The sequence below is a fragment of the Protopterus annectens genome, chromosome 7.part0, assembly GCF_019279795.1.
Source record: "Protopterus annectens isolate FY-2018-M chromosome 7.part0, PAN1.0, whole genome shotgun sequence".
In the NCBI taxonomy this organism is placed as follows: Eukaryota; Metazoa; Chordata; order Ceratodontiformes; family Protopteridae; genus Protopterus; species Protopterus annectens.
In genome coordinates, this window is record NC_056739.1 from 161,852,061 (window position 1) to 161,868,493 (window position 16,433).

Consider the following 16,433-nt stretch of genomic DNA (forward strand, 5'->3'; position numbering starts at 1 on the left):
AAAGGAAGTAAGTGTTACTCTTAGGGCTGCCACCTTTTCAATTGCCCAAAGTGGGATCTTTTTATGGAAATGTGAGATTTTGCAGAACAAAATCATATCCACAACCAATGTGAAGGATCGGACACTACTTTGTTGCCAAAATAAAAGCTCAAACTTGTCAAATTTAATTTTTTCTATTGTTTCATATAACACTAAGGTGTTTCAGATGCAAAATAATTGTAGTGAGAATCTGTTAGAGGAAACTTAGGAAATATTCTTTGTCCAAAAATCTAGGGACATTACTATCTTTCATGTTTTTTGCAGAACACAAATGCCCAGTTGCTATCCCACAGTTTTCACACACTCAGTCCTGGTGATGGTATGATTACCCTGGCAGAATGTTTATGTATACCTGGTTTGTTCTTCTAACCAGACCCTTCCATTTCCTCATTCTTTTACAACCTATCCATATGTGAATGTCGGTTTATGCATTACGTGTGCATACAAGACCTAGTGCTACATTTACACATGTACGCACATTCTATACGTATGCATATCAACAGACTTATATGCATGACATATATCTGTGCCTAATTATATGTTTGTGGTATAAATGGTAGTTGATGACTATATTTATTATGTACATATGTCCATGATGCACACGTATGTTTAAATACTGCATATACAAAGGGAATATAAGATTATGGCTGTGAGGTATGAATGGTAATCGTCTTTGATGCATATGTCTGCATCCATAATGTGCATATGAATACAGATGTAGCTGTGTGTGTGTGTGTGTGACATGACTATGTATACCTCTGTCTGATGTGAGTATGTATACCTGTGTAGATGCAGTGTGAATGTGTGTGATTTGCAAGCAATGTAAATGCACAGCAGTGCTGCATATGTGTGTATGTATGGGTTTGTGCAGTGTGTGTGTGTGTGTGTGTGTGTGTGAGAAAGAGAGAGAGCAGTGTATATCTATGTGAGTGTGTGGGTGTGTCTGTGAGTGTGCATTAGAGACAAAAAGGTAAGTGAATGAGTAAGTGATGATGACCCTTTAAGAATGAAAGACATATTCCTAAGGGGCAGGGTTACATGCATCATCATGACAAGGCTGAAGAGCACATACATACCCATCTGTGCAGCAGTACCAGTTTTTACAGATTCAAGCTCTTCATAGGATCAAGAAATGGTAAACTGGCTACATGCCTTGCAATTGTCTACCAGTTCACCATGAAGTCCTCCAGTATGATGGTCAATAGGATAACAAATGGAAGAAGGCAAAACAGTTTTACCATCTCCTAGTATTATAATACAAACATCATTAAAGACACTGTATCCTGTTACAGGTATGGTAAACTGCCACATGCATGGGTTGTCAGACTACATACACAACGTGCCGCGTTTGATTCTCACATGTGGTAATTGGCTAGGCTTAAAATGGCCCACAGGAGCAGTTAGCCTACTACCTAGGTTCATAGGTAGGTACTAGGCTATCTGCCCGAGGGCATTTATAAGCCTAGCCAGAGTGTCAGCTTTCGCCGTCTCATTGATTAATTAACTGAGCCTCTGTCATGAAGAGCCAATGAAGTGATCCCAGGGGTGTATTTTCTGTTACCCATCCACTCGTCAAGGTTTCTCATGAAGAGTGTTAGTGAGGGGCTCTGCCCAATGTAGTTAGGAATTTTGTTCCAAAGCATGGGGAGTCTCTGTGACAGGAATCTATCCCTCCAGCATGTTCTATTTATTGTTGTGATGAGGTTTAGCTCACTAGAGTGAGTGGCTCACAGTGACTTGGATTTCTTTAGGTGGAGCATGTCCATCAATTCTGAGTTGGCTCTAAGTCAGGCCGAGATCACCTCTGAGTAAGCAATATGCCACTGAGTACAGCTGGAGTTTTTCCAGTTGGGCTGCATAGGACATATGTTTGAGACCAGTAATCCTCTTTGTGAGGTACTTTTGTGGTCTTTCCAGCTGTTGGAAGTGTCTTGTGAGGTACATCCCAAATGGGGCATTGTATTCTATGATGGGTCTGATGAGTGACGAGTAGAGGGGCACTATAACCTCTTTATTTCTAGATGCGAACCCTTTAATAATTAGATGGGCTACATAGAAGGATTTCCTAACTACTTTGGCAATATGATTGTCAAAGGTGAGATTACTATCTACCTCGGTCCCCAGATCTCTTATTACTGCTTCTGTATTAAGGGGGCTGCCACCTATGTGGTAATTCATGGGTGTTTTGTTTTTCCCAAACGGGATGACTATACATTTTTTGGCATTTAGCTTGAGACCATGACTTTGACACCAGGTGTCCGTCTCAGTGAGGCCCTTTTGGAGAATGTCCGTGTCAGCCGGAGAGTCAATTATGGCTCCCAGTTTGCAGTCATTAGCGAACTTGGTTAGCCATAGTCCTCCTGTGTTTCCCTGTACTTCTGAGAAGTATATGCTGAACAGTAGGGGTCCCAGGACCGAGCCTTGTGGGACACCACTTGTGACTGGTTTAGAGTTGGACCTGGAGCCCACTATTCTTACTGTGTGATTTCTGTCTGTAAGCCAGTTGGCAACCCATCTCGTGACGTAGGGGTTTATGTTCAGGCTGGTGAGTTTTTCTATAATTCCCATGTGGGGAATGGTGTCAAAAGCCTTGTCAAGGTCAAGGTAGGCTGTGTGAACTACCTTCCCCTCATCTACGGCCTTGGAGACTGTCTTGAAGAAGTCAACCAGGTTAATTAGGCATGATCTGCCCTTAACAAAGCCAAACTGGGTCGGGTCAAACGTTTGGAGATTCCCAATGTCTTTGTTAATGAGTTCCATGATGATGTGCTCCACAGCCTTGCAGACCAGGCTAGTCAGGCTTAGCGGGTGATAGTTACCAGGGTCAGTTGTGGTCCCTCCTTTGTGGAGTGGAATAACCATTGCTGTGTGCCATTCTATGGGCACGTAGCCTGTGGAGAGGCTGAGGTTGAACAGTGTGTTTAGGTGGGGGGTTAGTTCGTTCTGTAGTTCATGCAAGACACAGCCTGGGACATCATCTGGCCCCATTGACACTGTGTTTTTGGTTTTTAAAAGGGCTGTTTTCACCTGTGCGTCTGTGATTTCCGGGACACTACACTTTTCCAGTATTGTTGTGGGCCCTTTTTGGGGTGAGGGGGGTGAAGTTTGCACTGAATCTATCTGCCAGGATGTTGGCAATATCAGTGGGTTCAGTATATTTTGTGCTATTGTGCACTAGCTCAGAGCATATCTGCGAGTTGCCACTTAGATTCTTGACATAGCTAAAGAAGGCTTTGTGGTTATCTTTCGAATCCTTGGCTATTTTTCTTTTGAAGTTAGCCTTGGAGGATTTTATGAGGGACCTTAGTTTCTTACTGATACTGATCAGGGATGTCTTTCCTTCTTGGGATTTGCTTTTTTCTGAACTAGTCTCCTCCTTCTGTTGTATAGCCTGTTTGTGGCAGGGGTCCACCAGACTTGTTTCCTTCTTTTAGGAGAGTGAGTCTTGGTTTTGATAGGGATGGCACGATCCATGCATCCTTGTAGGTGCTCATAGAGTGCATTTGTAAAGGTCTCTGCATCTTGGGCAGCGTTATCCTTTAGCATGGGGGCTGTGAAACTTACCACCTCTGTCTTAAGTAAGGTGAAATTTGCTTTACAAAAGTTTTTTACTGTGGTTTACTACTAATCTTTGAACAGTTGCTGTCAAGTATGAACATGTCTGTGTAAAATTATTTATTTATTTATTTATCTGCATTTGTTTACCAGGTTACAGCACTGATCTCCAAGGACCCTTTTCAGGCTCAGCCCGAGAGCACTGTCTGGTTAAGTGATTTTCTCAGAGTCACACATTTAGGCAATGAAGGCAGAGGGAATCAAACCCTGGAGCACAGGAATCAGCTTGTTAACAACTCCTTAATCCTCTGCACCAACTGCCAGATAAATGAATCCAAAAAGCTGGGATATTGCTCAAAATTAGGAAATATCTCTAATTTTTGAAGCATGTAGCTGGCCCATGTAAACCTTGCCCAATGTTTCTCTGCAAAAAAAAAAAAAAACAAAAATAAAATAAATAATAAATAAATAAATAAATATACTGCATCTAGTGACAACTCTGAAATTGCAGGTTTATGTGCTACTACATAATGCGGTCATCTGTATTATAAGAATATAAAATGTAGCAGGGTCATAAAAAATAAATTTTGCCAAAATCATAAAGCAGTCTGGCAAGATTCCATGTATCATGTCTACCACGTTTTTCTTAATGACACAGAATGAGAGAAACCTTGGATCTCTCAGTGTAAGTGATTTACTCTGGTATAAGTCTGCTTTATTGATACGTCTTACACCATAGTAACTCACTTATACCAACAGCAGGTTTTTTGGAATCTGGCCCCTTGTCTAAATATTATCGATGTACGCATGCATTTATTTTGTTTATTTTACTCTTTTCTTAGAGACACTGCCATATTATACATTTTTTGAAAAAAAAAATGTGCTGGTTTCAGCATTTTACTTAGTTGATAAGGTAGGCTCCCTAAAATATTTCTGGAGCTGAATGAATACTCCAGCCATGACATCAGAAAACATTAATTCCACAGTTCCTTACTACCTAAATTAATGCACAGACTGATATATATATATATATATATAGAGAGAGAGAGAGAGAGAGAATTTCTTGCTTCCCAGAAAGACAAGTTGTCAAATAGGTGTAATACCTTACCTTGAAAATCACTATGTGATGATGCAGTAATGAAGCCACAATGTAAGAAAAAGCTGCTCTTTTAAATAAGCAGTCTTTGTTTGCTTGCTCAGAATGCTTTGCATGTATGTGCAAATGACTGTTCAAAACCTACCATAACATAGTTTTGTGGATGAGGAAAAAAAAAATCAAGCATACTACAATCTTCATGTTTTTCATAATCACTTGCAATTTAGCATGAGGACTATTAACTGGAAAGGAAATTAATTGTAAGGCACACATGCTTTGGAAAGTAAGCAATATACTTAAGACAAAGAAGACAGAAAGTGTGAGCAATCTGTCAGATATCATACATGAAATTAATAACAATGAGACATGTTCATGTTTCCTGCAGAGATAATGCAATCAAGGAGAAAGGTGGTTAAGGAAACCAGCTCTTCTCAACAAATGAAACTGCAGTGCTTCCTGGTCACAGACAACCTCTGACTGAATCTTCTGATCTTGTAATAGTGGAAAAAGTGATTCAACCATGGTGCTAGTCATTTGATGAGGAACATGTCAGCAGTCAAGAAGGGAGGACTGAGACTGCTGAGAATAAATACCTCCAACACCCCACACACACACACCATTCTTTAATGAGTATGTTGATGGTGATAACTACAGAGTGATGTCCATTTTATACATTCTTTGGCAAATGGGTGCATCCACGGTGACACTGATGACTTTCATGACGATGTCTGACCTTAAGTGACCAATATCAAATAATGTCCATTTTTAAATAAATAAGGCTATCAGTTCAATAATTAAATCATAAACAGATTGCTGAATGTGATTGTTTTTTTCCAGGAAATGTATCATTTTTGTGAAGAGCTGTTGATTACTGTTACTTCCTTACATGAAACAGACTGCATGTATGTTTGTTGTCACTGTTCTAATGGAAAGTACGCTTATATACAAATCTTGTACATGTCCAGATGCCTTTATGACACCTTTGTTATTGACAGGCTATATGATCAGTACATTTAAATCCAAGTACATGTTCACATTACTCTGGCCCATTCAAACATGGGAATGGGAATTTCCTTAAAATGTAGCTCCACCTTTGCAGAAATACTTGGAATATCTCTTAAGTAGAGAATCTGATGGTCCCAGTCAAGGCTGAAAACTGGAAGCTCAAGCTGATTGTTCACAGAACAGTCAAGTTTGGAACACGTTTATGCCTTGCTTGCTTTCACAGCAGACGTCTTTTACTTTGTGTAGTCAGTCCATTGCAGAAGGTAACGGTACTTCAGTGTTTCCTGCTTGTCATGGAGATACGTCTACCACATCATCCTTGAACTCAGAAGCATCCTGTTCTTGAGCTTCAAGCTGCTCCAGTCTGTCTGTCCTGCTGTGGATTATTTCTTCTGGTGTTTTCAGAAATCTGGATTGGAGTTAAGAAGAAAGAGGTAAATCCCATCAATACTCTCATTATCTAAAACCATCACTTCTGTTTATTGGTCTTTGATGGTAGTTACATGCTTCTGCCTTACCACCCCAGCTCTAGTATTGCCTCCACTGAGTTTGAAGACACACTGTCTCTCCCATTATAATTTAATATCCTTACCTGTCGCTTCTTTTCTCTGAGTGTTAATACAAACCTCATTCCAGTGCATACTTACATATATACACTGTGTGAAGATATGCTGTGGTTCAAACCCTTAGCCCTAAATTGCTTGAAATGGGGTATTGCAAAATGAATGAAAAAATGATTATTTCTGAACTCACTTAAGATATTACAGTTCCTGAGGTGTGTATCAGTTCTAAACAGTACCATACATAATACCATTTATGCAGAATGAAAGTTCTTCCCTAAGTCAAGCCACATGTACAGCAATGCAAAAATAATGCAAATGCCACTTATGTCCATTAATTCAAATGATTTGCAACCAGCACCATGTTCATTATTCACTTCTCTTAAATGAAATGTGTGTAACAATGTTAAAGCAGCAAATCAGGACAGGAATATAAGAAAAAAAATGAAGCAATGGTGAATCCCTCCTGCCCACCTTACTACTCTAATCCTAACTCTGCCCCAACTCCAACTCTATACATTACCTTAGGAAAAACCCTTCCCTTAACACTACCCCTGTTCTGACGTGATGTCTGATAGGATTCTTAGGGTTATCATTTTTGTGATTAGTTTAATGTGGGATGTCAGTGGTTACTGTTAGTACTATCAGGTCAGGATTCTAACATTGTGGTATTGTGGAGTGTTATTGGTTTAGGTTTTGATATTGTGATTGTTAGTATTTACTTATGCCTGTAGTCTTAAATATATTCACACTCACACACACACATATATGGAATCACTGCATTACATCAGCACACCACAATGTCGATGGCAAGGACATCGAGCACAAAAGGTCGACAACAGAAATGCTGACAGCAAAACCCTCACTGTATGCAACCAAAAAAAAAAGAACGACATGTTTTTTTGCAGGGGGCAAGCCCCCCCCCCCTGCACCCCCCCCCCCCATCCCTTGCTAATTATATATACTAGCCCTGAGACTGTACAATCCCTTGCTAAAGGGAATATTCCCCCACCTGGAGACTAATGATCTATCACACCAGTTGACCATACATTTGTCTACCGATCTGCCACTGACATTGTGAAATGTTGACATAATGCATGAAACCATATACATACATACACACACACACACACATATATATATATATATATATATATATATATATATATATACACACACACACACACACACACATATATATATATATATATATATATATATATATATATATATAAAATATGGATCTGTATTGAAATATCAATATGTTCTACATCAGTAATTCAATATGGTGAACCTCACACCACTGAAAAAACAGCCACACATTGAATATTTTGACTGAAACTATATACACATATATATATATATATACACCATATATGGGGATATGGGCTGGAAGTTTTTTCTAGTGCACTCACATCTGACCTGATATAGTTAATAGCAGTGCATGCTGTTTCCTCCCTACAAATGTTGGGGAGGGGGAGTTACTCTATAATGCTTATGCATGTAGAAGTAGTAGCTGGACCTAATATCATCCTCTCTCTCATTCTGAGCTGTAGAAAGCAACTAACTGTCTAACATCTCGTGAATCAGCCTAATTACAGTGTATGGGTCCATCAGATGCAAATTAATTGATGTAAAATAACTGTGTTTAACTTTGCCAAATCTACAAAGAACAAATAACACCATTTTTTTACAGGGGTTAGCACCCCTTAAGTTCTTCAACCTCCTTACTTTCATACACGTAAAGATGCACAGTTAAGAAAAAAAAGGACCAACTTGCAGGGGTGACTACATTAGCTGCATAAAGTGCAATTTTGAAGTCAGGTCATGCAATTGAAAACTTTGTCTGTGAAAGACAACTTTGGGGAAGAAGGATCAGAGAGACAAAGATCAACTAGTTACAGGTAGGATAACCAAATATGATACTTTGACCCAACAAATGCTGCAGTGATTAAAAGAATCATAGATACAATGTACACTACAGTGCAATTCAAGTAGCATTCTGACATTCACATTTCCTGGTATTAAACACCTAGGCTGCCATTGTTAGAGCAGTCTAACAGTGCTGTGCAGTACCCAGTGTACAAAAGCTAGATTCAGTCAGTGCCAAGCTACTTTCAATCAAAAAGTGTATACTAAGTGACCAAAGCAGACTATTAGACCTACGCTAGCAGGACAAAGGCCAGATGTGCCCAGTGCCCTGAATGTAGTACTCACAAGCCAAGCAAGCTTTCAGGGCACTGCTGACCCTTCTTAATCTCAATGTGCAACACAGAAGGAACTGTGCGCAGACCAATAATAAGGGGCATCTGCCTGTGTAACAATGATGCAGGGTAACAATAAAAGAATGCTACCAATATGAATTGCAGTGCCAGTTGTGCAAAAGGTAGCACACTCACCTTTGCTGCAGAAGGCTGTGAGTTCTATTCCCACACCAGGTATATTGATACCTGACACTTCAGTGCAGCATAAAGTGTGCATGCTGCACTCCTGAGTGCATTCTTTTTCAGATGAGACATTAAACCTAGGCTCCATCTGTTTGAACTGGTAGTAGCTCACTTAGATTTAAAAGCTTCCATGTCACCTATCAAAAAGAGTAAGGAAAGTTCCCCAATGCCCTGGTCAAATTTCTCATAGTAGTATAAATACCATCTTGGATCTCCCTTGAAAAGAGTCCACTAGCCTAGCGGGGCTAACCCGCTCAACAAAGGATAAATAAAGTAGATCCTACCTTCTTCTTCCTCATCTTTCTCCAGACTTTTCCTGGATCCCATGAGAATCCCTGCCTATAACCTTTGCAACCAGCTGTTACCCCCTTCCCATCTCTCTATTTAGGTTTTACATGTAAGTTTTGAACTTTTATCTCAGGAGAATTTCGATTTACATTGTGCACATCTGACTTATTACTCAACATTTCTACCAATGACATTATTTACTTACTGCAGTGCATTTGAGTTCTTCATATTCTTCCACATTCTTACATGAAACCTTATTAAATTAGTTTTGCTTAAACTTCTTGGAGGAAATGGATATATTAATAAACACCAAAATATCTACAATATATGTTGAGTTGCTCCTTTCCCTGCAGATCTCTCTATCTCTTTCTGTCTCTCTCTCTTTCAGGACAAATATCCCTTAACACTTATCCATAAACAATATCCACCATTTGCTAAGGACCTCCAAACTCTCCCCCAGACACATAAAGAGTAATACTACAGCTTTCCAGCAGTCCAGTTCTAAATGCACTCAGCAATCCTCACCACAATGAAACTAATTTATCTAAAGAACATTATTTAATTATTTTGCAGAAGCTGAACACTTGAGCAATAGCAGGTACTCCATGTAATTTGCTCAAGTACTGCAATAGGGAGTATGGCTAAGTACTGTGTACACCTGCATGGCCTCTACTGTATTCAGTATCGCACAATGAAACAGATAATATTCATTGTGAAACACAAGGGGACAGGTGCATGTAGCTGGCTACCAGAAGTCAAGTCTGATAGGACTTCTCTTTAAAAATCACTTACAAAATATAGATGGCTGTAAATGTAGGGCTCGTAACTACTGTGTAAGTGATGGTATCTTGTCAAAAGAGGAGGAAGGAAGCTGTACTGAGAGATGTGTTGCAGTTTATGGGTATGTGTAGAGGAGCGGATGTCATTTGATCTACAATGAAAATACCTGTCCACAAATGACCTAACACAAATTATCTAAACGCACTTAATCTAATTAAGTATAACACAAAAACCATAGCACCCCCCCCCCCCCAATTAAACATTACAACTCCATGGTTGCACTGCAGTGGAAGAAAGAGAAAATCTTGGAAGTGCACCACCAACTCACACAATCCAACACTCTGTGATAAGGCAAACTGCAATATTACTTATAAATTTGTAAAAAAAAAAAACTAATAGCAGTCATTAAAAAAGTCATATACTTTCCTTATTACCGGAGTTACACCTGGTAAAATGTACTGGATAACTTTTTCTAGACTACTTGTGATTATATAAAGTGAAAGTTAGACCACTTGAATGGAACCCATGTTAATATATCATAAATTGAATAAAAGAACATTTTGTGGATTGTCAGCATGTGGCAGGTGCTGTCAAACATGGAGGACTCTATTCATTATGAAAGCATCATCAAGCTATCACTTGATGACCAGGACAAAAAAAAGTTGTGCAAGACTAAGGGAACTATACACAGAATGGGCAAGTGGAAGAAGGGCTCCCACAATGCAAAAAGAGTGGAATTATACAGTGATTGGTTGAAGAGGGATGGAGGTATCCTCCTTAAACACAAAGCTTTTTGTGACTCTGTCCTCTTCAATGAATGGGTACTTTGGATCTGATTAGATCTGACTTCAGCCACTGTCAGACTTTGGATCCAAGGCTCAGGCTCCTCCCCTTAACCATAATCCCATACTTGTACTAAGTTACATCAGATCAAGTTTGCCGATTTCATATAAGAAGAAGCATTAGACCCCCCTCCAAGAGGAAATACACATTTTAACGAAAACCAAACAACTGCTGAAATACAGTATATGATAAGGACATGACCAAGCCATTAACAGGTTTGTGCAGTCACTCCAGAAAATGTGAATATGACAACTGCAATGGTGATGGAGGAAATGAAGATGAATACGACAGAGGCACAGTATATCATTATGGCAACTGTATAACTTTCATACCCAGTATTGTCTCATCCATTCCAATGAATGGGACATAGTCCCCTGCTGCCACAAGGACTCATGGAAGGATAGTCTGGAGGATGGCTGAACCAACAGATGCCCTGGACCTAGGTGGTAGGTCCAGTTTTTAATGAGACATGCAAGTATGGACATTAGACAAATTAGCTGCTGCACAAATGTCAACAATTGGCACTCTGGAGAAAAAGGCAGTTGAGGTAACAACCAATCTAGTAGAATGACCCTTAGGAGTGCTAGGCAAAGACAGTCTCTTCTCTTTATAAACGTATGAAATAAACTCAGATAGCTAACCTGAAAGAGTTATTTTGAACACTCATTTACTCAGTTTTGGTGGGGAGAAGAATACAATTTGTCATTCTTTCTGATACACTTAGTGCAATGTAGATAGAATCTGAATTGTCGATACACATTCAAAAGATGTAGCATGTGTTCTCCTCTATTTTCAAAATGGGAAAAAAAACAGGAAGATTGATAGACTGTTTCAGAGATGATTTTGGCACCACCTTAGGGAGAAAGGAGGGATTTCTTCTCAATGTCACACTATCCTTGTGGAAAACCAGATAAGAGCTTTACAAGACAAGGTGCGAAGTTCTGAAACTGTGCACAAGTAACTGCCACAAGAAACAAAGATTTTCAGCCAAGATATTTCACCCCAATCGTGGCTGCAAGTTCAAAAGGAGATCTCATCAAAGTCTGAAGAAGAAGGGTAATATCCCAAGGAGGAACAGAGTCCCTGAGAGGGGAGCAGAGAAGGAAGGTGCCTCTTAAGAAGGTCTAAGACAACTTCAAAGAAGCAATTGGTCATTCATTTTCTCCAGCATGAAACCTTGAAACCTGAAGATAGCTGCCAACTGCACTTTAATAGAATAACTAGTTCCATCATGACAAATGCTGGCCAAGAATTTAAAATAGCCAAAACAGGAACTGAAAAGGGATCCATATTGCTACTGGAAGCCCTAATTAAAAGTTTCTTCCATTTGCTCTTGTAAACTTTCCTAGTAGAGGGACTTTGGGAGGAAGTCAAAATCTGTTTTACCTGAGATGAAAACCTGGACTGTCTGACATCACAGGAACTGGAGAAAACATGTGGTTAACTTGAGTGCTTCAATGTCTGGGAGAGACATCCCAGACAGGTGCGAGAGAAATCTGGAAATGGGTCTGGTACCCATGCAGAATGAATCAGATGAGACCTAAGGAAGAGAAACCACACCTGTTGAGGCCAGAAAGAAGTAGTGAGGATCACCATAGCCTTCCTCACCAACTCCTTCTGCAAAAACTTTGATCTGAGAAGAGTAGGTGGATAAGCATAAAGAAGACAGGAGAGAGAGAAGTGTAGACTACAGCATCCCTCTCTGGCTCCCCTTTTTAGGAGATCAGAGGACAGTACTTACTGCATTTGGTGTTAGAGGGGGAGGCAAACAGATCACAGCAAGGCCATGAACAGTGGCTGGAGATCTGTTTTGTGACTACCAGGTTGAGGGACCACTCATGAGATAGAAGGATAGAGCTGCTCAACTTGTCCACTAATTCACTGGACTTCCCCAGTATGTGTGTTGCTATCAGAAGGTGGTAGAATGACCACCCACTGTCAAACCCTCATGGCCTCTCAACACAATGGGTAAGAAAGTGTTTCCTCTTGTCTGTTGATATACCAAACCACATAAATATTGTCCATTTGGATGGCAATCATTCCCTGGGGAGGAAATCTTGAAAGGATTGACCTCATCTCAAGGACACTGATGTGAAGGCTGGCCTCTGTGGGAGACCACATGCACTGGACCGTCTTTCCCACAAAATGTCCCCTTACCCCAATTGGGAAGCATTAGTGGTCCCTGTTGCCTGGGGAATGGGAGGACAATTGGTTGACCACAGACACTACTGGAGAGTCTAGCCACCACTGGATATAGGTCCTGCAAATCTGAGTAAAGGATATTGGAAAGTTCACTGGTTAGTATCTCATTGACTACTGAACCACAGCACAAGGTTCCACTGTAACACTCTCATGTAAATTCTGGCCATGGAGGCTATAACTGAGTCAAAAAGGCACAGAACAGGTCTTAGCAGAGGTTTTTGATGTGAGAGTACAGCCATCTCCTGATGCTGAAGGATGAGAATCCTGAGTTCCGGTTATTTGGCTATCTGTAACTTGGTATCCAGATGGGGTCCAATGAACTCTATAATTTAAAATGTTGAAGCTTTGACTTATCCAAACTGACTGTTACTCCTAATTGAGAGAAAAGGTGGAGCAAGGAGTCCTTGGCTTGAATAAGAAGATCTCTGCAGGAGGATGTTATGAGCCAGTCATCTGGATATGCCAACACTTGGAACCCCTGAAGTCTGAAATGAGCTAAAATTGCTGCCAAAGTGCAGGACTCTGAACTGGAAGTGACTGGTTCTCACCCAAAAGCACAGAAACCTCCTGGAGTGTCTGTCCATTTTTATACAATAGTATGCATCGTGGAGGTCTGTTGGAAACATCGGATCTTTCTTCCAGGATAGACTGAACCATGACCATCTAGAACTTCATCTGCTTTATACCGTGGTTCAAGTGAGTGAGATCTGGAATAGGTCTGAGGTTCCCATTTTTCTTTGGCACCAAAAAGAAACTTGAGTAGACTCTGGATCTATGTTAGTGCTGTGAATCATGGTATTTGCCTACAATGGATGCAAATGTGTTGTCCACCATCCTCACTACAAATTCCACCTGCAGGATCCTTGATCCAAAAAGGTCAGTTTTTAGGGTAAATTAAGATTGTGTTGGGCTTCTGGGGGAATGGGTTCAACCATGTCTGGTTCCTTCCATGCCCAACTTGACACCACATTAACCAGTTCATTAGTAGGAGCGACAACTAAGAGTTTTGTGAGCAAGCCTCAAGGAATACTGATTCCTCCTGGGAGGGAGCATTGGTGGACTACCACCTCATTCTCTCTGAGTAGTTTGAGTATCTCACTAAAGGAGGCATCTTCAGGGGGGGGGGCATGGGTGACCCCTTCCCTTTCATCAAAATCAGTATCTTCTGTAAGGAACTCCTGTGGAGAGTCCATGTACCTCCTTTTGCATGAGTCTTACCCAGAGCATCCCACTGGAGAAAGTTACTGGAAGGTAATCCTCTCCAGTCGGATGCTCTGGATAAGACTTTGAGTCAGCTGGCAGTCCACAACATGAACTCCCTTAAGTCTCCAAGGAGTTGGATGTTCTAACATGAAGAGCAAAGACTCAAAAAGCTCTTTGAGGGCAAGACAGGATCCAAGTAGAGAAAGGAAGCCCGTTCTCTAGCCTGACAGAGCACTTTGTCAAAGGCTTCAGAAGCTGATGCTGAGACGGGTTCTGATGCCACCTCTGTAGGATCCAAGGATCTTGAAAAAGACAAGCCCTAAGAATCTATCCTATTTAGCTGTGATGCCAGTGCTGGTGCCTAGCTGTCCAGGACAAAAGTCCCAAAGGAAAATGATGTCTCCAATAGTTTCAGCATCAATCCAGACCCACAATGCCAGCCCAGAAGCCTTGGTTCCAAGATCCATTGAGGTCTCAGGCAATCGGAGCTGTCTAGATCAGAGAAACAGTCATCACTGATGAAGTCCAAACATTTGCATCCAATGTAGGCAAATACCATGATTCATTTGTGTAGATTAGAGTGTAAAGTGTATGGCATATATCTTTAAGAAGCACATGAGGCTGTGCGTGTACGTATAAATTCCAGACATGTGCAATCCCTAGTGCCATTTGTAGAAGCAGTCAGAGAGTGAGCATACATGATCGCAGTTATTAGTTTGTATATAAGTTATTTATGTTATAGTCAGTAAGCCTCAACAGCAATGTGTTTGCATAAAATAAAGCTGCTTGAACAGAACCCACAAAGACTTGTTTATTCGTGTACCAACACAAAAGTGACATGGTGTCAGAAGTGGGATGGAACATCGAAGAATATTCAGAGCCATGAGATGTAAAGATGACAGTGAAGGTAAAACCAAGAGAAAAGAGTACAAACATAACCAGAAGGAATCAAAGGTAATGAGAAATAATACAAATTATTTACTCTATGTGAAAGAAGGCATAAAGGGGCATTACAAGGGCACAAACCACACTATCAGGCAAGTGGAAAGTACAAAAGCATTTGTTAACTAAAGAAAATGTTTAAGATAAAAGTATTTGATGACATGATTAACATTAAAGCAAAAAAAAAAAAAAGCATGTTTAAAGAAAAACGAGTATGTTTAAGGCAGAGTTGGGCATGTTTAGAGTAAAACGAGTACAAGAAAGGTACATTGGGCATGAAAAGGGCTTAAACAAGCAAAACAAATATAATAAGAAGAGAAAAGGGCACATTAAGCATAAAGCAAAGCAACTATGTGTTTGGGCAAAGTGCTGTATTTGGGCATTACTACAACTTCGTATTGTATCAAGGGCATAATTAAAGTTATTTGAAGTATCTCAGAGTGTGTAAAAGTGCTTACAGTGTGTGCTTATTACTGTGTGTGTATTTCAAAGAGTTCATTGTGTGCAAACTGCAACTGTTTCATGCTATCCAGTCAAAGCATAGTTATTTCAAAAGAAGGTTATTGTGCTGGCTGTGTCTATTCACAAAGTGCCACCACTACAGAGTGCTTCTTGTACTGTAAAGAGTTACCTAACAAGGTATTGCCATTTTGGGGATATTTCAGTGTGCTGTATGCAGTTATTTGCAAGTACAATTACTTTGAAAGCTATTGAGTTTTGGGCAACAGATATTTGATTTATTTGCATTGTGCAGTTGCTTGATATGTTTCTTGCATTGATAAGAGGTGTTTTCTTGCAAAGAATGACATTACAAGAGTACTATAATGCTCTTGAATTACTCAGTTGCATTGTAAAGTTCTCTAATGTTTCTTAAAGTGATGACTTTAGCAAGTGATGGTGCATGACTGTAGCATTTCTGTCTTTATCGATACATTTCTAAAAGCATAACAAGTGATAACATATTACCTTCGCATTTCTGCCTTTATTGATAAAATTCCAAAAGTATAGCAAGTGATGGTAAACTATATTAGCATTTCTGCCTTTGCCAATGAAAGATTCCGTAAAGCAGTGAAAAGTCCGAAAAGTTATTTCGCAAAGCTCCGTAAAGCATCAAGAAATCCGGAAAGTTATTTCGCAAAGTACAACAAAGCATGGAGAAGTCTGAGAAGTTATTTTGCAAAGTTCAGCAAAGTATAGAAACACCCGAGAAGCTATTTCACAAGGTCAGATATTCAAGAGTACTACGGGTTCATTCATCTGCATAATTCCGATAAGCTCAATAAAAGAAAGAAGTATAAGTTTAGAGCACAAAGGCATTGGTCAAGTACTGTTTATGCCAGTAACTTGTGTGTGTGTGTGTGTGTGTGTGTGTGTGTATTCGGGCTTATTTGCAAGATCCTTCACTGGTATGTGTTAATATGGCAGATGGATTTTGAAAACCACAACCACTTTTGTTTGATCAGAATATTGCAG

At 40.0% G+C, this 16,433-nt stretch overlaps 1 protein-coding gene across 3 annotated transcripts in view; it reads right to left on the reverse strand.

Moving 5' to 3' along the window:
• Nucleotides 1-4,118: 4,118 nt before the first annotated feature.
• The window catches only part of ETV7 (ETS variant transcription factor 7), a 475,597-nt gene continuing 463,282 nt past the window's right edge, over nt 4,119-16,433 (reverse strand). For all 3 annotated transcript variants that reach the window (XM_044076621.1, XM_044076620.1, XM_044076619.1), the window contains exon 9: nt 4,119-6,104. In XM_044076621.1, the coding sequence (XP_043932556.1) occupies nt 5,987-6,104 (118 nt within the window). In that variant the 3' untranslated portion in view covers nt 4,119-5,986. The remainder of the gene's footprint in view (nt 6,105-16,433) is intronic.